The sequence below is a fragment of the Vigna umbellata genome, chromosome 1, assembly GCF_029865625.1.
Source record: "Vigna umbellata cultivar VRB3 chromosome 1, Vumbellata_1.0, whole genome shotgun sequence".
NCBI classification, from domain to species: Eukaryota; Viridiplantae; Streptophyta; class Magnoliopsida; order Fabales; family Fabaceae; genus Vigna; species Vigna umbellata.
Window position 1 is genome coordinate 10,995,756 of NC_142165.1, and position 26,167 is coordinate 11,021,922.

The 26,167-nt window shown below is 33.7% G+C and overlaps 3 protein-coding genes across 3 annotated transcripts; 2 read left to right on the forward strand and 1 right to left on the reverse strand.

Moving 5' to 3' along the window:
- Positions 1–13,196: 13,196 nt before the first annotated feature.
- On the reverse strand, positions 13,197–13,871 carry LOC124824494 (pollen-specific leucine-rich repeat extensin-like protein 3). The gene has a single exon (XM_047296920.2). The coding sequence runs from the start codon at positions 13,869–13,871 to the stop codon at positions 13,197–13,199; it is 675 nt and encodes a 224-aa protein (XP_047152876.2).
- Positions 13,872–15,143: 1,272 nt separating this feature from the next.
- On the forward strand, positions 15,144–18,436 carry LOC124842654 (3-hydroxy-3-methylglutaryl coenzyme A reductase 1-like). The gene is made up of 4 exons (XM_088094401.1): positions 15,144–16,258; positions 16,769–16,950; positions 17,457–17,803; positions 17,911–18,436. The coding sequence occupies exons 1-4, from the start codon at positions 15,327–15,329 to the stop codon at positions 18,151–18,153; spliced, it is 1,704 nt and encodes a 567-aa protein (XP_087950527.1). The 5' UTR covers positions 15,144–15,326; the 3' UTR covers positions 18,154–18,436.
- Positions 18,437–20,228: 1,792 nt separating this feature from the next.
- LOC124842656 (TCP-1/cpn60 chaperonin family protein) lies at positions 20,229–25,904 on the forward strand. Its single transcript, XM_047319190.2, has 14 exons — positions 20,229–20,388; positions 20,473–20,733; positions 20,929–21,054; positions 21,437–21,640; positions 22,857–23,026; positions 23,113–23,248; positions 23,601–23,717; positions 23,805–23,924; positions 24,022–24,120; positions 24,199–24,288; positions 24,603–24,690; positions 24,799–24,887; positions 24,973–25,047; positions 25,501–25,904. The coding sequence occupies exons 1-14, from the start codon at positions 20,374–20,376 to the stop codon at positions 25,591–25,593; spliced, it is 1,683 nt and encodes a 560-aa protein (XP_047175146.1). The 5' UTR covers positions 20,229–20,373; the 3' UTR covers positions 25,594–25,904.
- Positions 25,905–26,167: the final 263 nt, after the last annotated feature.

Genomic DNA, 26,167 nt, shown 5'->3' on the forward strand with positions numbered 1-26,167 from the left:
CAATTATATCCTCAAAAGTTAAAATTTTTTATTTTTATTATTTTAATATTTTAATTTATTTAAAACTTCTGATTTACTTCCCTCTGCACCTCTTCCTCTCTTCCATTTTCGTTTACCTTTCTCTCTTCCGTTAAGCTTCTTCTCCACCTATAACAAATTCATATTTTAACAAATTCATATTTTAACAAAATTATTACGTTTAAAAACTAACCATATATAACATTTAAAATTATAAATTTAAATATAAATTACTGTAAATAAAATAAACAAATAAAATAAAAACGAAACGTAAAAGGAACACTGCCTCTGGACGGATGACATCCTTCAACGGATGTCAACATCCGTTGAAGGCAAAACGGATGTCGACATCCGTTTTGCCTTAAACGGATGTTGACATCCGTTGAAGGATGTCATCCGTCCATAGGCAGTGTTCCTTTTACGTTTCGTTTTTATTTTACTACGTTTTGCGGCTCATGCAAGGATTATAGGCTTGGATATTAAAAGGATTATTGGAAGTATGGGAAGGATTTAGGGTTTAGGATTATTGGAAGGATTATGACTACGTACCTGGAGAGGAACCACGACAAGGACACTACACCATAAACGCACTGCACCACGTACTGCACCGAGAACAAGAAGAAGATTGTTTGATAATTCTTTTCACGATCACCAAGCTTTGTAGAAAAATATTTTACTCATACAAGAAACTACGTAGGTTATCAGTGAAATATGTTATAAATGAATAAAATTAAAAAACAACAATTTTAAAAATAAAATTTTACTGAGGGGCAAAATAGTAAAGGAAAGGTGGAGGAAGGGGCAAAATAGTAAAGAGGAGGTGGAGGAAGAGATGTGTGGGGGTGGAGGGAGCAACACCCTAATACTTTACAACATTTAAATTTATATAATTTTGAAAAGAAAGTGAGTTAAGCCCAAGCTTAACTTTGAAATGTCATATTTGGAAAACTAATTAGAATATCTTTTACAATAAATTAATACTATTATTTTACTGAAATGATAGAATCAATGAAGCCATAATAAACAATTCAATTCAGGATCAAACCTCAATATAATTATCAATTGTATTTTTTTAAAGTCAATTTTAAATTTAGAAAGGGACAAAAATGGTAAACTTGTTCTAAATTTACAATACTTCGTATCAATTTAATTAATTCTTAATTCCTGCACAGAACAGTAATATAAATTAAATACTAATTAATATAAAACATAAGTCCAAAATATTTATAAGTTAATATTGTAGAATTTGGAACAGTTACTATTATTCTCTTTTTTAAATGAAAATATTAATGTAGGATAAAGTGCGAGTAGAACGTTCCAATTGTCATTAGTTCATTGGTCTCTTTCTTTTATTCACCAAAACCGAAAAAGCAACGTCTCCCATGTTCGAGTCTCTTCTATCTTATTTTTAAATTATAAGAAAAAAAAAATAAGTTAAGAGAAAATAAAATATAATAATTTTGTTTCATTATACTTTAAATATTTTAACAACGAAATCCAGTGTCATTTGTTTGACTGTAATTCATTTTCTCACACTAATAATAATATAAAAGCACGTATTTTATGATTAAATAATTAAAATTTATTTTAAAATAATTATACTATTTATAAAAGTTTTATTCTTAAATTGGCATCGTAATCATCCAAAACTCTTTCCCTTGACCTAAACATCGACAGCTGTAACACGGAAGAGAATTCTTCTGATGCATGTTCTTATATGCTTTCGTGTATTTCAAAATCACTCTTTTCAAAACTGTTATAAAAATTAATTTATACTTTTAATAATCACAATGATAGTACAAAATAAAATCCTGATAAAACAAGATTTCCACGTTTTTAGTTATTTTTTTACAAAAATATTGTTTCAAAATAATATATATTTTTTCAAATATTTAATATTTAATATATATTGTTTCAAAATAATATATATTGTTTCAAAATAATATATATTGTTTCAAAAATATTTAATAAACTTATAATATATATTTAGTTATTTCCCGCTAAGCTTATTTTGTTGCACGTAAAAGAAAAACTGGATTTAAATTCAATTAAAGTTAATATTTATTAGCTGAATTAAATCTTTGTTTAATGTGTAAGAAAAAGATAATTTACATGTTTGAATTTATTTATTATGTTATTATGTTGATTACACAAGATTATTTTTACATTAAGGAGAAGTTTAAATATTTGTTTTTTCAAACTCTCTAAAATGCATTTTAATAATAAAACTCTCTAAATGACATTCATATTTCAAAACAAATAATTGAATACAAAGATTAATATTAATGATTTTATCTAATAATTTATATATATATATATATATATATATATTAACATATGAAACATATGATATAAATTGTTATCATAATATATATATATATATATATATATATATATATATATATATATATATATTATTAAATGTTATGAAAATATAAGTTAGGAAAACATGATATATATTATATTAACATATGAAAAGTATGATATAAATTGTTATCATAATATATATATATATGTATGTATATTATTAAATGTTATGAAAATATAAGTTAGGAAAGCATGATATATATTATATTAATATATGATATAAATTGTTATCATAATAATATATATATGTATGTATATTATTAAATGTTATGAAAATATAAGTTAGGAAAGCATGATATATATTATATTAACCTATGAAACGTATGATATAAATTGTTATCATAATATATATATATATATATATATATATATATATATATATATATATGTATGTATGTATATTATTAAATGTTATGAAAATATAAGTTAGGAAAGCATGATATATATTATATTAACATATGAAACGTATGATATAAATTGTTATCATAATATATATATGTATGTATATTATTAAATGTTATGGAAATATAAGCTAGGAAAGCATGATATATATTATATTAACATATGAAACGTATGATATAAATTGTTATCATAATATATATATGTATGTATATTATTAAATGTTATGAAAATATAAGTTAGGAAAGCATGATATATATTATATTAACATATGAAACGTATGATATAAATTGTTATCATAATATATATATGTATGTATATTATTAAATGTTATGGAAATATAAGTTAGGAAAGCATGATATATATTATATTAACATATGAAACGTATGATATAAATTGTTATCATAATATATATATGTATGTATATTATTAAATGTTATGAAAATATAAGTTAGGAAAGCATGATATCTATTATATTAACATATGAAACGTATGATATAAATTGTTATCATAATATATATATGTATATTATTAAATGTTATGGAAATATAAGTTAGGAAAGCATGATATATATTATATTAACATATGAAACGTATGATATAAATTGTTATCATAATATATATATGTATGTATATTATTAAATGTTATGAAAATATAAGTTAGGAAAGCATGATATCTATTATATTAACATATGAAACGTATGATATAAATTGTTATCATAATATATATATGTATGTATATTATTAAATGTTATGAAAATATAAGTTAGGAAAGCATGATATCTATTATATTAACATATGAAACGTATGATATAAATTGTTATCATAATATATATATATATATATATATATATATATATATATATATATATATATATATATATATATATATATATGAACGTAAACTGGTGCATAGAGGGGATCTCACTCATTTTTTCTTCTTCTGTATATGAGTGTTTGAGTCATGGTTTAAAGTGGTATGCCTTGATTGTTCTTTATATGTAGCTAAGCACGATGATATTTATTGATTGAACTATATGATTACTGCTTATTCATCTAGCTCACCCTTGCTTCTTTGTTGTGTGCTACTTGTGTATGTTTTCCTTTGCGATGATCATCCACTTGGATGGGAGCAGACGTTGTTGAGGAGGTTCCCTTAGAGCAAGAGTTGGAGGATGTTGATGATGTAGTATAGTATTTTTAGGATTTCTAAATTTAAGTTGGTGTTATTTTGAAGTACTCTAAACTGTTTAAGTTTTAAGTTCTGTCCTTTTGTGAATGACTGTAATATCAGCTACTGAACTACTATTCTACTCTGACTATTTTCTTTATTAGAATGTGGACGCCTAAGTTATATAATTGTGGTTATTATATATTTGGGATGCCACAAGATACACTCCTTTATTACAGAAATTTGATAAAGGAATCAAAGACTCACCTATATCAGTTAAGAAGTTGGCTAATCTTGATAAATCCACATCCATCTTGTTGAACAACTTATGCATCATAACCAACGCAAATTTAATACCTGATCGTAGTTTGTGCATAAATCCTGATTCAGGATTCATTTCTGCAACCACCGGCATGTTCGACTCCGGCATGTTACTCTGAAAGTTAAATCAAGAAGAAAAAGAAGTAAAACGAAGAAAAGAACAAGAAGAAAAACGAAGACGAAGAAAAACGAAGACGAAGAGAAACAACGTACTAATATAAATGCACAGATAAAAAAAAATGAAAGAAGAAGGAAGAAAATAAAGAAAACTTACTCTATAAAAAGTGCAATAGACTCCCAAAATATAGAAATGAGGAATCGCGCGCTAATTCAGTATTTAAATATAACAAATAATTTTACATTAAATTAATTTTAAAATTAAGGTAATTAATTTTTAAATGATTTGGAATAGAAATGTGCGACAAGTTTTTATATTAAATTAATTTTAAAATTAAGGTAATTAATTTTAAATGATTTGGCATGGTTAGTTTTTATATTTTAAAATTTAACCATAAGCTCATTCTTAAAAAAAAAAAAGATAAGAATATTAATATGGCATCTTAGTGATGACATTATTACAATCATGTTACTAAAGGATCAAAATTACAGGGTATGATCTAAACGACTAAAACTACACTATTATAGTATTATAGAAACTAAAACTGCTCACTTAATTTCGTCACAAAATTAAAATAATGTCTATGAATAAAAAAATAATATAAAATAAAATATACGCCCATACATAATTCAAATAAAGGAAAACAAAAGAAAAACCATAAAAAATCGAAAAAAAAACATAATTATCGAACATAATCAAAATTACACCATAGATTTCTTTCATTTTGTCCTTTTTTTTTAATTCTACAGATGAAAGCGTTATTGAGATCCCAAGACGTTTGGGATATGGTGGAAGACGGATACGTTGAACCTGATGAAGATGAACTTCAGACCGTGGCACAGATAACCCTGTTGAAGAAAACACGTGTAAGAGATGGGTCGACATTATATTTTCTCTACAATGCAATAGATGAGTCAGGATTCGAAAAAATAGCGAATGCTAAATCAACAAAGGAAGCTTGGGAGATATTAGAGGTTGCGTATAAAGGTGACAACCACATTAGACAAGTCTGAATACAAGCTCTCAAAGGAGAGTTTGAACAGTTGAAGATGGAGCCCAAAGAACATATAACCGAGTACATAACTCGGGTGGAGAAGGTGGCCAACCAACTCGGCAGGAATGGAGAACAAATGTCATCTAGCCGGGTTGTGGGAAAAATTTTGAGATCTCTTACAAAAGATTTCGCAAGTATTGTGTGCGTCATCGAAGAATCGAAGGACTTGTCGAATTCTCACAATGGATGAACTTGTTGGGTCATTAGAGGCCCACGAACAAAGGAGAAGGAGTTGGGATGATCATGTTGAACCCGACGACCAAGCACTACAGGTACAATTTGACTCGAATAAAACTCAGATTACTTAGAACCGAGGTCCTGGCAGCAGATGGCGAGGAAGCAAAGGATGAGGTGTACGTGGCCGAGGTAATTTTGAGAATGATGAAGAGCAAATCGATCAGCAGAATTGGTGTGATCGAGGACAAGGGAAAGGCCGAGGATATCTGTCAGGAGTTGAGTGTTTTAAGTGTGGCAAGTATGGTCACTATATACAAACAAGTGTAGATCAAGCAAGTGCTATAATTGTGGTAAGGTAGGCCATATTGTAAAATATTGCAAGACCGAGACAAAGGGGGAGAGGAGTCTCGTTACTGAAGATGTTGAAGAAGAATGTGGATTCCTGTTGATGGCAAAGAGCTCGGATGCAATGGACATGGAGAGCCAAATCCCAACAATGGATGAGTGATCTTAGTAAAGGATGCAACAATTGTGGAGAAGGAAAACCTGGAGAGAACTCAAACAAAATGATGAAGATATTCAACGGATAGGTAGGCTTCTAGATGAAGCTAATGAAATTATGAATAAACAGAGGGTTGAGCTTGAGGAGATAAAGAAGGCGGATGTTGGAACATGCTTGAAATCAAAGACTGATGAGATTTCTACCAACTCAGTATGATATATAGATACCAGGGCAAACAATCATATGTGTGGGAATGAGAACTTTTTTGATAAACTCACAAAGGTGGAGGTTAAATTTGTGTCTTTTGGAGATGACTCTAAGGTGGTCGTGAGAGGGCATGGAACAATTCGGCATATGTAGAACAATGGACGAGTTGGAGAGATTGGGGATGTTTACTATGTTCCCAAGCTAAAGAGCAATATTTTAAGCATGGGTCAGATAATTGAAAAAGGTAATTCTATTTTTGTGAAGGGCCAGGTACTGTATTTAAAGGATAAGCATGGTCGTCTAGTAACCCAAGCAAAAGCGAAGAAGAATCGATTGTATGAACTAGAGTTGGAAATATTGGAGAGAAGGTGCTTGAAGCAAGGTATGACTAGTAAGAGCTTGGATAACTCCAACTCAAATCTGATTGAAAGAAGCAAACCCGGTGTGGAATGATGCACTTGGAAAGCCGAATGAAGGAAGGAAGAATTTAAGTTTATGGGGGAGTTTGTTGGGATAAACTTAAATTTTTAGGATTTTATTAATAATTTTGTTTAAATATTATTTTATTAATGTTTGGGTCTAGTAATATTTAATTTGATTTGATAGAGATAAAATAGGGATACAAAGTTATGATTTTCGATTTATCTAGGTACAATATTATTTTATGATAGATTAAGCAGATTTTATTTTTAAGATAGTTGATATTTTATTTTTAAAATAGTTGATATTTTATTTTTATTCTCGTAATATTGTAAGTGGCACGGCTATTTAAAGCCTTCAATTATCAATGAATAATAAGACTCAATTTTAGGAAAATATCTGAGTGTGTGTATCGTGAGATTTTCTTAACACCCTCATCTCAAATCCAGTAAAACTTCTACTTGAAGAAAAGTAAATGTAACTCCTCTTTCTCAGGATCATATATTTTCAGCAAAATGTACTTACACAAATTCTGGTAACACACCCTCGAATTCACTCTTATGAACAAACTTTTCACTGTTTACTGAAAATTACATTTTTTTTAGTTTACTCTCTTTCAATTTTGTAGTTCTTAAAAGATTTCTAAACTGTGTTGTACTATTCCCCTAGTAGCTGGACGGAAAGAGTGAACCCCAACCATCCCCCTAAGAACCGATCGGGCTATCGGCCAGAACATGTCTATCGGTCAATAACCTAAAGGTTGGCCTAGGTAAGATTGACCTAGGTAAGATAAATAGCATTAATGGCTAATTAATATGCTTAATAACCACTTCAGGGGTAGATATACGACATTTGTGAGTAATTAACAAGTTATTGTGTACAAAATTATATGGTATTAATGGGTGATTAATGGGCTGGTCATTTGATAAAGCTTATAAATACAAGATTAAGGTTCAAGTACAAACAACTAACTAAAAAAGATACCAAAACCTTGCTAAAACGTTATTCTGACTTGAGCGTCAGAGTGTTTTGTGCAGGTGGACTCTCGATCGGTATAAAGAGAGGTGAAAAGGAGTGTAGGATCTAGAGATAGTGAAGCGAAGTACAGAATGAAAAGCGGTGCAGCAGACTCGGTCCCTTTCATACCGAAACAATTGGCGCCCACCATGGGGCCCGAGGACTGTAAAAGAAACCTAATTAGTATCACGAGAATGGCAGGATAGGCGGATCCGTGGGAGTTGATGCATGAAATGCAAAGGCGAATGGAAGCAATATAGGCGGAGATCGTGGCGTTAAGGACAGAGCGAGATGGACATAGGTATCAGTCGGTCCAACAGTCGGCAATCCCGACGCTAATGGGGATGTAGGGAACACACAAGCCGAGGGTAGAAATCAGGAAGCAAACAGTGGTGCAGGAGCTCAGGAGAGCAGGCGTAATCCAGAAGTTGGCATAGGTCTGGGGGAGCAACCAGATGAAGCAAAGGGGCTTCACCCATTCACAACTACTGTAATGGGGGTACTTATGCCCGAAAATAAGTTGTTTCCTACCATGTAAAAGTATGATGGATCAACTAATCCTAGTGAGCATCTGCAATCCTCCATAGATGCCATGACTGTTTATTCCACTAACAATCTGGTGTGGTGCGGAGTTTTCTCTTTGTCATTAAAGGGAGATGCCCTAGCTTGGTTTCATTCTTTAGAACCCAGGACTATTAATGGTTTTGGAACGCTACGCAATTTGTTTGGGCAACAGTATGCATCAAGTAAGGCTCAAGAGTTAACATATTTGGCCTTGCTGAAAATAAGACAAGAAGCGGGCGAAACTTTGAGAGACTTCATGGACCGGTTCAATAAGACCGTCCGACAAGTAAAAGATGTGGACAAGAAATTTATACTAAATAGCTTGACTACATTCTTACAACCAGGGCCTTTAGCTGATAGCTTGTATGTTGAGGAACCCCTGACCATGGTTGAATTAAAGAACAGAGCCAACATGTTTATACGCGTCGAGGAGATGCGAGCCTTTCAGTAGGGGCAAAAGGAGGAGTATGCACGGGTGCTGAACCGAAACCAAGGACGAAAGGAGGGAAAGCGATCACGAGATCGAGACGATGGGGGAGCTTTAAGGGGAGAGAGGCCCCTAAGGGATCCAGATTTACGAGGTATACGCAGTTCACTACGCCAAAAGCAAGGGTAATAAAGGAGGCGTTGAGGGCGAATTTGTTAACTCTGCTGCAATCACCTACCCCTAGGCAAGCTGATGGTTAGAAGCATTGCAAGTACCATCAGAACCTGGGGCATGATACGGAAGGCTGTGACACCCTTAAGGATAAGTTGGAGGAATTGGTGAGAGCAGGCCACCTCAAGCGATATGTGCAGGAAGTGAAAGGGAGAGAGCCGACCAAGAACAACAACCCATTGGGGAAGAACAATCGGCAGCCGGGGAATAGTGGAAAGAATTGGGGAGATTGGCGTGGATCGGGGAAGGTTGGTGACCGATCTTTCAAAGGCCATATTAACACTATCTCTAGTGGATTCGAGGGGGGTGGAGCAACTTCATCGGCCAAAAAGAGGCACCTGAGGAGCTTGCGAAGCGTAAACCGAGCCAATGTGGTACGACGGTCCATTCCCGCAGATTACCTTTTCTGATGAAGATTTTCATGCTCCCGACCCTAACCAGGATGACCCAATGGTTATAACGACAACAATTGTAACACCCCAATTTTTCAAAATGTCACGGTGTAAAAATTTCCCACAAAATGTTTCCATAAAACAATCTTGTAATACACTCAAACTTTATTTGTTTAACAGGCGGAAATAAAACATAATTAAAAACGTTGTTTGTTCAAAACGACAATATCAAATATTCTGTTTTACAATAAAAATACCAAGTCTGAAAACTTTTAAATAGAATAAATGATCATTCCCAAAATAAAGATCCCAACTCTCACGTCAGCTACTGATGAGTGCATATTTATGCCCACATTTATGCTTTAAAATTAAAATTTTTGATTAAATTCATGTGTTTGAATGATTGATTTAAAGAGGATCTGTGATGATTGGATATATTGTGTTTGAAAATAAAAGGGACTTAAAAAGTGATTTTAATTGCATAAATTATTCTTGGAAATTCTTACGTTTATTTGTGCAGCTGAAATTATAAGTTTTATTTGTCCAAATGACAATTCAAGGCCAAAATCAGATTTTGTTTGCAAAATAATATACAAATGGGCCAAACAGGCAAACTTTACCCTTGCACCTCCTAAATTTTCCTACATACATTACTATTTCTAAAACAGGCCAACAACTAAGCCTAAACACTTAGCCTTTTCTCCTGCAACCCCTAAATTTTCTTATTCCTACCCCTCCTAAATCAGATTTCACCAGATACCAGATTCTGCCACGTGTCCAAATCCTCTACACACAAATTTGACCATTGAGAAGCTGCCACGTCATTAATCCTCTGCACACCAAATAGACCAACCAGTTTTTGCCACCTCAGCCCTAACTCATCAGCATAATCTTCTCCACACAAACCCTAGGCCGCCGTCACCACCATGTGCCGCTGCTACCATTTTGGAAAAATCCACCATCGCTGGAGCCCTGAATGTCTCCTCCTCCGAAATCGTCGCCACTAACGCACCTACAGAGAACCAGAGGCAGCCATTGACGCAACCGTGCTCGCCTCCGCTGCGTCGCGAGAATCTTCAGGCCATCATCTTCCTCGTCGAGACGCCGCCGTAAGAGTAGCGCCTCCGTCGAACATCAACACGCATTGACCATGGCCTTCTCATTCACGCTTCTCGCTCACCATCTTCATCTTTGTCCACCCCTGCCTCACCAGGAACAAATCGTGAGTGGTGAAATCATCTCCATCACGCGGCTGCAGAATGTCACCCAAAGCCGCCATCACTTCGCGAGCCTCCTCGCTGCTGCCTTCGTTCTCATCCAAAATCCATGGACGCCGCACCTCATTCTCGAACTTACATCAAAACCAGACCTGCAATGAACCCAGCAATCGCAAATTACAAATCACAAATCGTGCACAGAGCAATCCTCCATTAGCGCCGACGTTCTTCCTTCACTTGTGTCTTCACCATCATCGTCCTAACAACATAACTTTCTGACCTGCAAAGCCAAACCAAAAACCCAGAAAATCACCATGTCCAGTCGCAAGGGTTATAGAAAATTCAAACACTACACACAAACCAAGATGGTCCACATGGACAAAGAAACGTATAAACTAAGAAAAAGGTAACAAATCAACTTACTTTAAGTTTACCTTAAGAATCACCCTAACAAGATCTTTAAATAGACTAACTAGCGATTATAAAGTATAGAAAAAAAGGAAAAGAGCTCTCAAAATAAAAATTTAAAAAATTTATATACTTTTAAACTAATAAAACTTCAATTATATTTATACTTCAAATTTTTATTATTTAAATATAATATCGATTCGATTTTCTGTATTTTGACACTAACATAAAAAGTGACTATTTTGAAAAAAAAATATTCAGTACAATTATATGTAAAAGATTCAAATTTACTCACCACTAATTATGTTAAATATTTTCTTGCGAATCCATCAACATTTGTGCAAACACGTATATTAATTATTATATTATATTAGATTGATGTATTTTTTTTCTATAACAAATAAAACATTTTTACATTTTTATTATCCAGTCTAAATTTATAATTATTATTATTAGGCATAATAACATATTTTAAAATCATAATTAAAGTAAGACTTAACGTATTAAGATATAACATGTGTGCATTTATATTAATTTATTTATTTCCTTTTTTTATATATAACTACGTACTCGTGTTTATACATATCATTAATTTAAGTTATGTGTTAGTGACAAATATTTAATTTCTAACATCTCACTAATAATTATATTAAGTATTAAATAACATTTAACACAATATATATTATCATTTAACTTGTTTTAAAAGCAACTCTTCTTCATAAGAAATCATATTATACTTGCATAACTCTAAAAGCAAAACTATAAAAACGAAACATAAATACACATATTATTTTTTATATCATCAGTCTATATCACTTTTGAGGTTTTTGTTTTGCAACCTTATATTTTCCCATAAAACACTATACAAACAACATGCAAATGACAAGATAAGATAAGATAGAGTTTTTAAATTACTTTTAATAATTGTATATATTAAATCATATGCATATTATAATTACATTTCACCGATATATTACAATGGAATAAAAATATTTATTGGAAATGATTACATAACTTTGAATTCATTCATTATTATTGACACTGACTATCACAAACTCTTGATTATTTTATAAATACACATTAAATTAGATTATAATCGCTTTTGTTTGAGACTACGTATTGTTTATGATATAAAAAAGGTGTATTTCATTCTTGTTTGTTTATATAGATTGGAATTGATTTATGAATATGAAAACGAGAGAGTATTGACTCACCGAAAAAAATTACAAAATTTTAAAAATAAAAAAAAAGTTAAAAAAGTAAAATAAAAATTATAATATTAAAAATATAACTTTTTTTATTACAAATATGTTTTAAACCATTAAAACAAATTATTTAATATAATATTTTAATTTATTCTGTTTTAAACGTAATTATTTTTAAAACCTTATACTAAGTTTTATGTAAATATCATTAATTGTAAATTTTATTAGATAACCTTAATTAAATTTTTACATACTTAAAAAATAAAATATTTAATAAAAAATATTTAAATTATTATTTAATATTAAAATGATAAATATTTTTTTAATAATGAATTTTTTAAGACAAAATTATTTCATCATAGTTATTTTTATATTTTATTATGAATAAACATATATTATTTTTTAAATAAAATTATTTTAAGAAATAAAAGTAAAATATATTTTTCTAAATTTAATTTTATTAAATAATTAAGTGTTTAAAAGAAATAAGACTATATAAAAAAGTAATACTTTAAATTTAAGTCATTTTTTAACATATTAAATATGTAAAATATATGTCAGAAATTTTTTTAATGATGATTAAAATGTGTCTAAGCACACACGTTAAAATAAGGGTTAAATATGTTTTTAGTCCCTGAACTATCAAGCGATTTTGGTTTTAGTCCCTACTCAAAACATTGATGGCATTTAGTCCTTGTAGTATTAAAACATGTAAAAATAGTCCTTAAAAATGGACGGCGTTAACTTTTGGTTGATCTGGCAAACGGCAATGCCACGTCCTCCGCCGGCTTCCCTGTTCTCTATCTGCCACGTTGATGTGAAAATCCTATGTTCATCTTCCTCCGAGAGAAATGCCTAACCTAATAAATCCTCCGAGAGGCGGCAACTAGTGCGGCGTGAATGGCTTGGATGCACTGCAGACTGTGGGGTTTGGCATCGGAATCCGATTGGGGCAACTGTCGCCGGGAGTGGAGTACAGGCTTCACCGGAAGCTTGGAGAGCCCCCATGGCCACACTTGTTTTTGCTACAATCCACAGGCTTGCTTATCACCTCGTTACAAACGTTTGACTGTTTTTGCTTTGGCCTATCTGGTATGCAATTATTCTCATCCTCCAACAGAGGCTCTTTCTTTTGAGGTACGCAACCTTCTTCCTCTCCGTTGAAATAGTTATCGGCGAATGTGAAGTTCACCAAATGGGGCAAGCTGCAAACATTACGAGGGACAAACTCGTTTAGCGACTTCATTTCGCCGACGCTGGAAGGCACGCATCCTGAGAAATGGTTATTGGCAATAACCTCAACCGTGGCTGGAGTTGATCCTATGTTCTCAGGAATATTGGACGAGAAGCGGTTGTTGTTCAAAAATATAGCGTCGAAACTTTGTTTGAAAAGCTTAGGAGGCAATTCCCCTTCAAAGTCATTGAACCTGATGTCAATGTATCTGAGTTCTGAAATTTCAAGCACGTGTTCAGGGAACCGCCCAACAAAGCGGTTGTTGCTGATGTCTAGCTCATAGAGAATCCGAAGGTTGGAAAAGCTGTGTGAGATGATCCCGCAAAACCTGTTGGAGTTTATATGCAAAAGTGCAAGGTCAGTTAACAGACCGAGATCCCGCACCCAGTTGCCGCCTCTCGGAGGATTTATTAAGTTAGGCATTTCTCTCGGAGGAAGATGAACATAGGGTTTTCACATCAACGTGGCAGATAGAGAACAGGGAAGCCGGCGGAGGACGTGGCATTACCGTTTGCCAGATCAACCAAAAGTTAACGCCGTCCATTTTTAAGGACTATTTTTACATGTTTTAATACTACAAGGACTAAATGCCATCAATGTTTTGAGTAGGGACTAAAACCAAAATCGCTTGATAGTTCAGGGACTAAAAACATATTTAACCCTTAAAATAACTATTTATTTAAAAATCAACTTACTTTAAAATAAATATTAATATTTTTATTTTAAATGATAGTATTTTATCTACTAAAACTAAAATATATTTTTTAAATTTAATTTTATTGATTAATTATGTAATGAAATATCATAAAAAATAGTAATGTAGAAAAAATAATTAGTATTATAGAAATATCAAATGACAAAAACACTTATAAAATTTTTCTAGTATTATTTTTTATTATATTGTAATAATTAATATGAGAAGATTATTGCTGGCTTGGGTAACAAGCTGACAGAAGTAACAGAATCTACAAAGAGTGTGAAAAAATCAAATACATGTTAAGTTATTTTTGTATATAGTATAATATGAAGAAAGTTCATATAGTCAATATCATTGAAAGGACTTACCGATCTAAATTATCAATATCACTAAGTATTATCTAATTAAGATTATGGGTAAATATTGTTTATTAGTCAATAAATCATGATTAAAAATTTGCTAATTATAAATTGATCTGAAAATCTATAAATTCATGTTAAAAATAAGAAGATAAGTGATTACAGAAAATTTAAAATTTTACTATGACTTCGATCAAATTAATCACTTAATTAAAGTATACTTAAGAGGTACACCCAAATTATTTTAAGCTTAGACAAAAAAAGTTTTAATTAAAAATGTTTTATGGAAATCATCAACCCTAGTGAAACATTTTTTTTCCTATTTATAATTTTTGGACATACTTAATAAAAGAATAATAGTTCCCTTTAATTATACAACTTTATTATTAAACAATTCAATCTTTATTTTACTCTATTGCAATGGAGAGATGCAGTCAATGAAATTGTTTATGAATTAAATGATTTAGCGAACTGGTAATTTACTTTCAATGGACCCATCGGGTTAGAAACTTCAAAAGATTCAATTTCAATTAAAAAGTTACTTTAATAATTTATTTAATATACGGTTACCATTTAAAAAAATAATTAATTTTTTTAATAAAGTTTTATAATTATGTGTCTGTGGCCGTTCCAGAAAGTAGAAAAAGTTAGAAGAAAAGTGCTTAATAAAAACAAAGCAACAGCAAATGACGACGCTGTTGGGTCCGGTCACTCCGTTGAACACTCGTCGTTCTTCGCTGTCACACATAACACATCACATGCCTTAACCATTTATTCACTCATTCGTTCACCGTTCTTTCCTCAACCCTCTTCGCACGCGCAATGGACCTCCGCCACCGCGTGCCGCCCACCGCCCACGACGGAGCTATTCACCATCCCAACCGCGGGAAGAGGGATTCCTCTCCCACATCATCAGCGTCCTCTCCTAAGGCCTCCGACGCGCTCCCTCTGCCACTATACCTCACCAACGCCATCTTCTTCACTCTCTTCTTCTCCGTCGCATACTTCCTCCTGCACCGGTGGCGCGACAAGATCCGCAGCCACACACCTCTGCACGTAGTCACGCTCTCCGAGATTGCCGCGATTTTCTCCCTCATTGCCTCATTCATCTACCTCCTCGGCTTTTTCGGCATCGACTTCGTCCAGTCCTTCATCACACGCGCCTCGAACGACGCGTGGGACGTCGATGAAGCTGTTTCGGAATCCTCGCCCAGGCCCTCGCCCTCTACGTCAACTACCAAATTGCCCCCTGTTGAGTGCTCGTTGATCTCCCAAGACGATGAGGACATTGTCCGCTCCGTTGTGAACGGCGTTACGCCGTCCTATGCGCTCGAGTCTCGCCTTGGAGACTGTCGCCGTGCGGCGGCGATTCGGCGCGCGGCTCTGCAGAGGATGACGGGGCGGTCGCTGGAGGGGCTGCCGCTGGACGGGTTCGATTACGACTCGATTTTGGGGCAGTGCTGCGAAATGCCGGTAGGATACGTGCAGATTCCTGTGGGGGTGGCGGGCCCGTTGCTGCTGGACGGGTTCGAGTACACGGTGCCGATGGCCACCACGGAGGGGTGCCTTGTTGCCAGCACCAATCGAGGGTGCAAAGCTATATATGCATCTGGTGGGGCCAGCAGTGTTGTTTTGAGGGATTGCATGTCAAGGGCCCCTGTTGTCAGGTTCTCCACTGCTAAGAGGGCTGCACAGTTGAAGTTCTTCTTGGAGGATCCTCTCAATTTTGATACCCTTTCCGTTGTTTTCAACAGGTTTGTTTTGGTACTCTCTAGAGGGAGTTTGGGTTCGTGATCATGATTTTAGAATTTATCATTCAGTAGTCGGTGTCCACTTTAATTGCATGTTTGGATTCATCGGATCATCGAAAAATTTGTTGAAATGTCGATATCCAGTTAACTGATTTTAAATGAATATTAATATATACGGTTGGTTGCACATAAAGAATTTATTGAGTCCAAAATTAATTATGAGTTGAAGTAATTTTAAATAGTGTTTGTGTTGAATAAGAAAAATTTACACTGAGATTTGCTATTACCTGCATACTAAGTGAATTTCTGTAGTTTAGGGAATGATATTTAGGTTGATTTTTTTTAAATGTTAGGCGAGATGTGGTTTTCCATTAAAAGTTTATGATAATTGGGGAGTGGGATGAGTGGAAGAAATTTTTTAGTATAGATGACTAGAACTTGGATGTCGTTTATTTGAGTGTGGGATATTTATTTATTTGTGCTGAGTTTTGGTGTTTGGTTTAATGGTTTCAGGTCGAGTAGATTTGCCAGGCTGCAAGGTATTCAGTGTGCTATGGCTGGAAAGAACGTTTATTTGAGATTCACCTGTAGCACGGGTGATGCCATGGGTATGAACATGGTTTCCAAAGGGGTGCAAAACGTTCTTGACTTTCTTCAGAATGATTTCCCTGACATGGATGTTATTGGCATTTCTGGTAATTTCTTTATCTTTCCCATTTTGATGAATTATATTTCTTTCTTCTGTTAAATCGGACGATGTCACCAACGGTGTTTCTTTATATGCTATTACACATCGTTTATTTGGCTTCTTTCTTTTCCGGTTTCTTTCATCGTGAAGTGGGTCCAGTTACATTATCTTATTTCTTCCCCTACCATCTTTGACGTCTTAGCTTTTACATTCATGCACGCACACACATATTGTAGCTATTGTCAATTTGAACAGTAGACTGGTATCCTACAATGATGTCACTATTTTGACTCGATCCTTTATATTTATCTATTTGTTTGGCTATTCAATTTGGTGGCTATAATCAGGGCGCTGAAATTGTTTTAAAAGGGAGTATTAGACCGAAAGTGTGATGAGACTTTATCCTTTATATTGATCTGGTTGTTATGCCTATAATCACGGCATGGTGAAATTGTTTTACTGGGAAAATTAATACGAAAAATGTGATGGTTGTGTTCTGATTTGATCCTTTAGGAAATTATTGTTCGGATAAGAAGCCATCTGCAGTAAATTGGATCGAGGGACGTGGGAAATCAGTTGTTTGTGAAGCAATTATTAAAGAAGAAGTGGTGAAGAAGGTATTGAAGACCAACGTGTCTGCCCTGGTGGAGCTTAACATGCTTAAAAACCTTACTGGTTCCGCTATTGCTGGTGCTCTTGGTGGATTCAATGCCCATGCTAGTAACATTGTTTCTGCAGTCTTTATAGCCACTGGACAAGATCCAGCACAAAATATTGAGAGTTCCCATTGCATAACCATGATGGAAGCCGTTAATGATGGGAGGGACCTTCACATCTCGGTGACCATGCCTTCCATTGAGGTGATTTGGCATCCCGTCCCATCCTTTCTTACACGTTACCCTTCTATATTTGGTCAATTTTCCAATTTAGTTAATAGCTAAGGTTTATTCTTCAATTTTCCTCTCAGGTGGGTACTGTTGGGGGTGGAACTCAACTTGCATCCCAGTCCGCTTGCTTGAATTTACTTGGTGTGAAGGGTGCGAGCAAGGAGTCACCAGGATCAAACTCAAGACTTTTGGCTGCCATTGTTGCTGGATCTGTTTTAGCCGGAGAGTTGTCTCTGATGTCTGCCATTGCAGCGGGGCAGTTAGTCAACAGCCACATGAAATACAACAGATCAAGCAAAGATGTAACCAAAATATCATCTTGATGTGGTGGACGTTGTTGTAGCCATCAATTGTGGAGTCTAGAATAAAATTAGATTAGGCTGTTGCTGTCCATGATTAGCTTTGTATCGCTGTCTGTAGAATCTTTTATTATATTTGGAGAGGGGAAAGTAGATTTCTTCTCTGCCTGTTCCCTCTCCCTCTGGGTCCTTCCTTTCCTGGACACTTTTCATTGCATTATTGAATCTCTTGTTTTAGCAAACCAAGGCATCTGTCATGTGGTATCGCAATTCTTCCCCCTGTATAATATGCTTAGCTTATCCTTCACGCAATTTCTCTCATGAAGCCAATGCATAAATGTGGAATTCTTGTCCGCCAGTGCTATCAATTAGATTTCACCAATTACTTCTCATCATTTACCAACACTTCTATATATACCATTTCCTTTCCTTTCCTTTCAACCACCTCATAAGAATTAAATTGGTAGTAGTATTAAACTCACCAGCAAATAATTTTATAGTTTTCTTAGTATTGTGTATAGGAACATTGAGATTCCATTGTTTAGTATTAATCTATTCAATGTTTGTTATGTCTATTTAACTGTATTATTGTGAGAATATAATTATCTCGATAACTATTATGGAGAAGGTCTTGTAGAAGTTGACAGAATTTTACATTAGATTTTTGTAAAGGGTACTGGTATGTTTTAGTTTATGTGCACGATAGAGACTAGAAATAATATATTTTTGTCAATTTATTTGTTGTTCTAACTTCTTAAAATGTTTTTAACATTGGTGTTTGAGGCATACATTAGCAACATGTGTTTTCAATGAAGCATAAGAATCATCACTCGGTTATTTTTTTAGTCTATGTTATAACATGAACTTCTTGTTTAATAAAGTTCTAAATTGGTTTGTTGAAAGTGGTAAAATTTACTTGGATGATTTTCACACTTTAAAAACTAATCATGTCCTTAGTTTACATAAGAAAAATAATATTCACTTCACTCCATATTTTTGTGTCACTTCACTCCATATTTTTGTTTCTACACAAAGAAAGGAGTAAATGTATTCTAATTCACAAAAGAAGATAGAATAAATAGGTAAAACAAACAAAATATTCTCGCCAAACTTTCCGTCTAAAATTGAGAAGATTTATGAAAGTAAGATTGGTATATAATTAATTATGAATAATTTGTAAAGTTATTTATTTTAACATATTGTTATTATTTTTTTAAGTTTGTCATAATTTTAATTTTCTTTTAACTCTAACTTATATTTTTAAAACTATTTTTTACATAATAACAATTTTAAAAGTTATTTTTTAAATAGAACACAATCTTTTTACTTATTACCTTTTCCTTTTTCTTTTCCTCAATTCAAATAATTACTTCTCCTTTATTTATTTCCTTTTCTAATCTTCTTTTGATCTCCTATTTATAAAAGGTGTATGATGACAAATTTTGTAATTTTGTGTTTTAAGTTTATTGAACCTTTTTTATTATATTGTTTGGTCTATATTGTGTTAACGGACTGATCGAGCCTAGCCCAAGTTTAGACCCTAGAAAAATATAAGACAAAATATATATAATGTTGTCACTACACATTACACATGATTTAATAAATGTCCAATAAAATATAATAATCACTTACACCAAATATAATTGGTAATAACATATTGGGTCGATACCATGATTAGAAGTTGTTTTTCTTCCCGCACCTTATTATTACTAACTGCACTTTCATGTTAACATCAAAAAGACTAAAACGCCCTCCACCAGTACTGCATCACCATCTTTGTTAAGGTAGAAGAAGGGAGGAAAAATATTCTAAAAAGTTTGTTTAGGAAATTTTATTTTAAAATATTTGATTTAAAATAGATTTCATAAGTTCTGAAAATCCCATTTCAAAAATTCTATTGAATCATGTTCTTGAAATCTTAAAGAGCTTGTTCTGGAAATATTTTAGGACAACTAATCCGAAAGTTTAAGATGTGATTTTAAAAATTCGGAAGGTCTGCCAAGAAATAACGGGGGTTACTGGATGAAAACCTTGTAAAAATTAGTTGCTGTGTGTATATGGGCCTTGGCCCAAGCTATGATAAAATTGAAATTTGGCTTCGAAATAGGTAACCAACCATTTCTAGAGAAAGCTAACGTCGCTGTGTGTGAGAGAGAGTAGGAGCCAGAAACTGCTGCTTCTCGTGCCACTTCCAACTTCAAAACTTAAACCCTAGTTCTCTTTCTTTTTTCTGCATCTTCAACCATGTCAGCGATGCTGGTATGTTCACTCTCTCGCTCTCTTTGTTCTCTTTTTGCGTGTTTTTGTAACTTTACCTAAGTCTGGAAATGGTGGATCAAACAGCAACCTCAGATCATTCTGCTGAAGGAAGGCACGGACACTTCGCAAGGGAAGCCACAGCTGGTGAGTAACATCAATGCTTGCACCGCCGTCGCCGACGTCGTCCGCACCACCCTCGGCCCTCGCGGCATGGACAAGCTCATCCACGATGACAAGGGAGCTGTCACCATCTCCAACGATGGAGCTACCATCATGAAGCTCCTTGACATCGTCCACCCTGCCGCAAAAATCCTTGTCGACATCGCGAAGTCTCAGGACTCCGAGGTAAACTTCTAACGCTTCCCTTTCCATTCGATCTCATGCAATGCCTTAGATTTTTCTTTTCTCGTTTCCGCAGTTAAGATCTTCTGGTTTTTCTTTGGGCTTAATTCAGATGTTTGAAATTGTGGTATTGGAATTGCTTGTTTGCTGGTAAATGATGTATTGTTATTCTAATGTTCTTTCTTTGAATGTGAAAAGGTTGGCGATGGTACCACCACTGTCGTGTTGCTCGCAGCTGAGTTTTTAAGGGAGGCCAAGCCTTTCATTGAAGATGGCGTTCACTCTCAAAATTTGATACGGAGCTACAGGGCTGCAAGTACCTTGGTACAGATCTCTCTCGAATATGATTAATATTTTTAATGTTTGAATAACTTTATCTTTAAGCCTTTATAGAAGAAACTAAGATGGTAAAATAAAATGAGCCTTTGTTATAAGTTAAATCGATTAAATACTTAGCTTTTTGTAAAAGTTCTATAGTGTAATTTCTCTGAAGTTCTCATTTGCGTAAGTTTATTTATGCTCGTGAGAAATGTTTGATTCCTTCCTTCCTTTCTCTTTTTACTTCTCTAACAAGTGTTTGTGGAAAAATTTATCTAAACAGAGCCTCAGTTTTTGTTTGAATTTTGTCTTAATGTTGAATACCGGAAGTCGAAGTATATCACGAATTTGGTCACATAGTATTTGTCTTTTTTAATTATTGATACAGGCAATTGAAAAGATTAAAGAGCTAGCTGTTAGCATTGAGGGGAAAAGTCTGGAAGAAAAGAAAAGCTTGCTTGCAAAGTGTGCTTCTACCACACTTTCTTCAAAGCTTATAGGGGGAGAGAAAGAATTCTTTGCATCCATGGTTGTGGATGCTGTAATTGCAATTGGGAACGATGACAGGTTGAACATGATTGGAATAAAGAAGGTACGTGCTGCACTCTCCCTTTTACATTGGTGACCGTGTGATGTGTTTCTTAATAGAGGAGAGTTTAATGGAAAACAAAAATTCTAAATAGGGCGCCTAAAGGCACTCTTAACAAAAGGTACTGTATTAAAAGTAAGAAAACTGACAATGCTATTGGAAATAGTATGGGTATCCTTTCACTTTTTGTATGTGTGTATATGTTTCTATAGTTCTACTTAGTCTTTTTCGGCTGCTGTTTTCCCTAAGCCCGGATTTTAGGATTTTTGTGTTAGGTTATCCAAGCACTAGTCATTCGAATACATACAAGCAGGTTACATTAAGATCTTGCTATAAAGTCATATATTCACAGTATCCATTTGTTCATAGGGTAATAATAAATTTTCTATTGTTGACTGAATCATGCAGAGAATTTTGAAATGCATTTTCCAAAGCATTTATCCTGATTTACTTCTTTTTTTGTTTTTCCTTATTTGTGTTGTTCGGAAGACTTATACTTCAAGGATATTGTTATTACTATGTTTTCCCTTTACTGTCAACTTAAGTATTAGTGAATCTTCTTGGCCTTTAAAAGGGATTGTTCTTTGCTTCCTTCTATTCTATCAACATTATCATGTACGGATTTTTTATTCTTTTTTTGGTTTCAACCTATTTTGTCACATAAAAATATCAAGAAACATTTGTTATTTCTTATCAATCTTGTTTCCCTTCAGATTGACATTAGTGCTCATTAACTTTAATCTTCATAATTGTAAAATTAAGTAAATTTCTTTTCTTTAATAGATGAATTGTTGATTCAATTAATAGATGAATTGTCTTTTCTTTAGGAGAATGATTAGTTTACTTAATTGTGGTGCAATACTCTGTAAAGAAAATTATTATGGAATGAGTATTAAGTGTAAAGCAATATCATAACTCCAATTTAGCTTCCTAGTTTTCATATTGTTGAAATTATATTTATCAGCCTTCCACTCTTGTTCAGTATTGTTTTTGGAGTTTTCAATGTGTACATTTGTATTTCATAACTGATAACTGAAATGATTTTAATACAAAGTAGAATAAATCAATTAACTAAAGTGGTTAGAGATGAAAATCAAGGAGTTTTACTGTCATGCGGAATTTAGTTTGTGGTAAACATTTAATTCCATGCAAGTCAACTTTGTTATGTGGAAACTTATGTTTAAAATCAATGGTTTGAGACTCGGGTTTTCTTCTACAGGTTCCTGGTGGTACCATGCGGGACTCATTTCTTGTAAATGGTGTTGCCTTCAAAAAGACGTTTTCATATGCTGGGTTTGAGCAACAACCCAAGAAGTTTCTCAATCCAAAAATTCTATTGTTAAACGTTGAATTGGAGCTAAAGTCTGAGAAAGAAAATGCTGAAATAAGGTGTTTTATTTTAAAATTCGTTTTTTCACAAAGCTGACCTGGGATCTTAGGAAGGATTAAATGAGACTATTTTTTGTTCTCTACAGGTTGTCAGATCCTTCGCAATATCAGTCAATAGTTGATGCAGAATGGAATATCATCTATGACAAGTTAGACAAATGTGTCAACAGTGGGGCCAAAGTTGTTCTTTCACGATTGGCCATTGGTGATCTAGCTACCCAGGTTTTAATTTTTTCTCTTAATTCAATTTTTCTTAACTATGATTTTTCTAAACTCCGTAGAATATTAAACTTTTCTATTGAATAATGTGCAATCTGTGGTGTGTGCTACCTCCTCCCAAGATAGTTTCCTGATACATTTCATGCATTGTCTCTTGTGTAGTAATGCACTTTTGTTTATGCTTTGATTTTATATTCTTATTAACTTGATTTTTGTTATTCTCATAATGTTTAGATTGACGTCATTACTAATTGTTTGTAATTATGGTTTATAATTATTTCTTTACTGTGTTTGGTAAAGCCTTTCAGGGATATCATTTTTTAGTTCTTTTTAAAATAATTTGTCCTTGAAACAGTATTTTGCAGATAGAGACATTTTCTGTGCTGGTCGTGTAACTGAAGAAGATCTAAAAAGGGTTGCTGCTGCAACTGGTGGAACCGTACAAACATCTGTTAATAACATTATTGAGGAGGTTGCACATTATTTGTATGACTGTTTTGATTTGATCTTTCTGTAATTTCATTTATTATTGCTGAACTTGTGCTTTATTTGCTTTAAGATCCTTGGAACTTGTGAGGTTTTTGAGGAAAGGCAGGTTGGAAATGAGAGGTTCAATATTTTCAATGGATGTCCATCTGGCCAAACAGCCACCATAGTTCTTCGTGGTGGAGCAGATCAGGTCTGTTATATCTTCTGATAACTGTTTATGAAACACGTTGAACTCATGCTACTCAAAGGATTTTATTTGATATTTGATTTTACCTATTTTCCTACAGTTCATAGAGGAAGCAGAGCGAAGTTTGCACGATGCAATCATGATTGTGAGGAGGGCTTTAAAAAATTCAACTGTGGTTGCTGGGGGAGGTGCTATAGATGTATGTGTCTTAAATTTGTCGGTAGATATCAGTGGATTATATTAGTCAACATATTTAAAATGTTGTTCTCATTGCTAGATGGAGATAAGCCGGTACCTGAGGCAGCATGCACGAACTATCGCTGGGAAGTCTCAGCTTTTCATTAACTCTTACGCAAAAGCTCTTGAGGTAAATGTTTTTGTAATTTGAGCCAAATCCATAGCTGTCTTTGTGTTTACTATTATTCTAGAACTTTGTTAGTAACGCAATGCAATTCCTGTTAAAACATATTTTGTTTTGTGACAATATGATATACTTCAATAACTTCTCAGCTTTGTTTAGATCCCCCCAACCCACCTAATTTTGTGTTAATACGATTCAAAAATGTCTGGTAGTTTTTGTATGAGAAAGCGTCCCAGTTTTGGAAGGGTACACAGATCATGTTCTAGCATTCAAGATGGTTGCTTTGTTTTTTAATGCAGAAAGTTGCGTTATTATTGCAGGTTATACCTAGACAACTATGCGACAATGCTGGATTTGATGCAACTGATGTGCTGAACAAACTAAGGCAGAAACATGCACTTCCTTCTGGTTGGGTTGCCATCTTTTTGTGTGAATGAAGCATGCTAGGTTACATATATGTATTGTACAATTACTTGCGTGCATGCTGGCATATACTTATTTTTCTGCTTGTTACAGGTGAGGGGGCACCTTATGGGGTGGACATAGCTACTGGTGGCATTGCTGACTCTTTTGCCAACTTTGTCTGGGAGCCTGCAATAGTGAAGGTATCTGTCTCATTGATTTACTTAATTTTATAAGCTGATTCTGATGTTTTATGTGTGGTGTTTAAATTGGTTAATAAATTTGCAGATCAATGCTATAAATGCTGCAACAGAGGCTGCTTGCCTTATCTTAAGTGTGGATGAAACAATTAAAAACCCCAAGGTAATGTCTTCGTGTCATTGTATGGGCTGGGAATTTTTGCTTGCGTTCTTAACTTATTTGAATGAATTATTCATCTCTTACTATTATCAGTACTATAAGTACATTTTAATTCACTCTCAAATCGGTCAAGGATTTTGTACTTTTCAAGGGTAATGGTTCTTAATAATTTTCTGCACATAAAGAATTCCCTGTACAAATCCTCTGCACATACAGTGGGAAAGCTTGTGGACAATTTTGATTGATACTCTTACAATTGGTCTACTGGGATGGGATCTCATCTTGTGACTTTTTAGAATTTTATATTAATTTGCATAATTATATCGCCATGTCTACTTACTCTACCTTTATTTTTCTTAATGTAACCAGGTTTTAAATTTTTTTCCATTGCTTGTTTTATTCTGGCCACTGTCCTTTATGCAGCTGATTTTGATTTTATCTATTTAACATATGTAGTCTGAGAGTGCACAAGGAGACGCCGCTGCCAGTGCCATGGGCAGAGGTCGTGGAGGAGGATTCCGTGGACGCGGACGAGGGATGCGAAGATGATTAGGAATGCATTCGATTATATTACGGATTGAGTGTCTTGTGCATTGTCTAATTTACGGATTAGGAATGCTTGTTTCTTCTAGAAGCATGCCGATTTTTGAACCTACAATCCATGAAATGAAAATGTAATGGAGATCCTGGTAACATCATCTGATCAAACTAGGATTTTCAAGTAGCAATGTTTGAGCAGTAGTCTCACGACCATTTTATACTTTGGGAGGGATAATTATTGTTGCATGGCAGATGATGGGACTTGAGCTTCGTGTGAAATTTTGCATCTTGTTATTCATTTTTCAGTCAGCTATTTATTATTTTGTATGTTTATAAACACGTGATTTCATTTTTTTTTCTTACGTCTATGAAAGTCAACAGTGGAGTGAGAATGTGGCACATACTAAAAAAACCTTATCTTTGTTTATGGTAGTTGGTAAAGGGTGAAATTTCGATCGCTCAAGGCACGGGCAAATCTTGTATTTGCAACGGCTTGGAATTGTTAAGACAACTGTATTATGAATATGTTAAAACAACAAACTAATATTAAATTATTAAAAGTTGTTAGTAGACTGGAGTTAAA

What these genes read in the sequence shown, in the direction of transcription:
- LOC124824494 (XM_047296920.2), bottom strand. Translation starts at nt 13,871, where the DNA reads ATGCCTAACTTAATAAATCCTCCGAGAGGCGGCAACTGGGTGCGGGAT.
- LOC124842654 (XM_088094401.1), top strand. Translation starts at nt 15,327, where the DNA reads ATGGACCTCCGCCACCGCGTGCCGCCCACCGCCCACGACGGAGCTATT. An exon ending in CTTTCCGTTGTTTTCAACAG is followed by an intron (nt 16,259 to 16,768) that starts GTTTGTTTTGGT and finishes TAATGGTTTCAG; the next exon opens with GTCGAGTAGATTTGCCAGGC. An exon ending in GGATGTTATTGGCATTTCTG is followed by an intron (nt 16,951 to 17,456) that starts GTAATTTCTTTA and finishes TTGATCCTTTAG; the next exon opens with GAAATTATTGTTCGGATAAG.
- LOC124842656 (XM_047319190.2), top strand. An exon ending in AAAGAAAATGCTGAAATAAG is followed by an intron (nt 23,027 to 23,112) that starts GTGTTTTATTTT and finishes TGTTCTCTACAG; the next exon opens with GTTGTCAGATCCTTCGCAAT. An exon ending in CTTACGCAAAAGCTCTTGAG is followed by an intron (nt 24,289 to 24,602) that starts GTAAATGTTTTT and finishes TTATTATTGCAG; the next exon opens with GTTATACCTAGACAACTATG.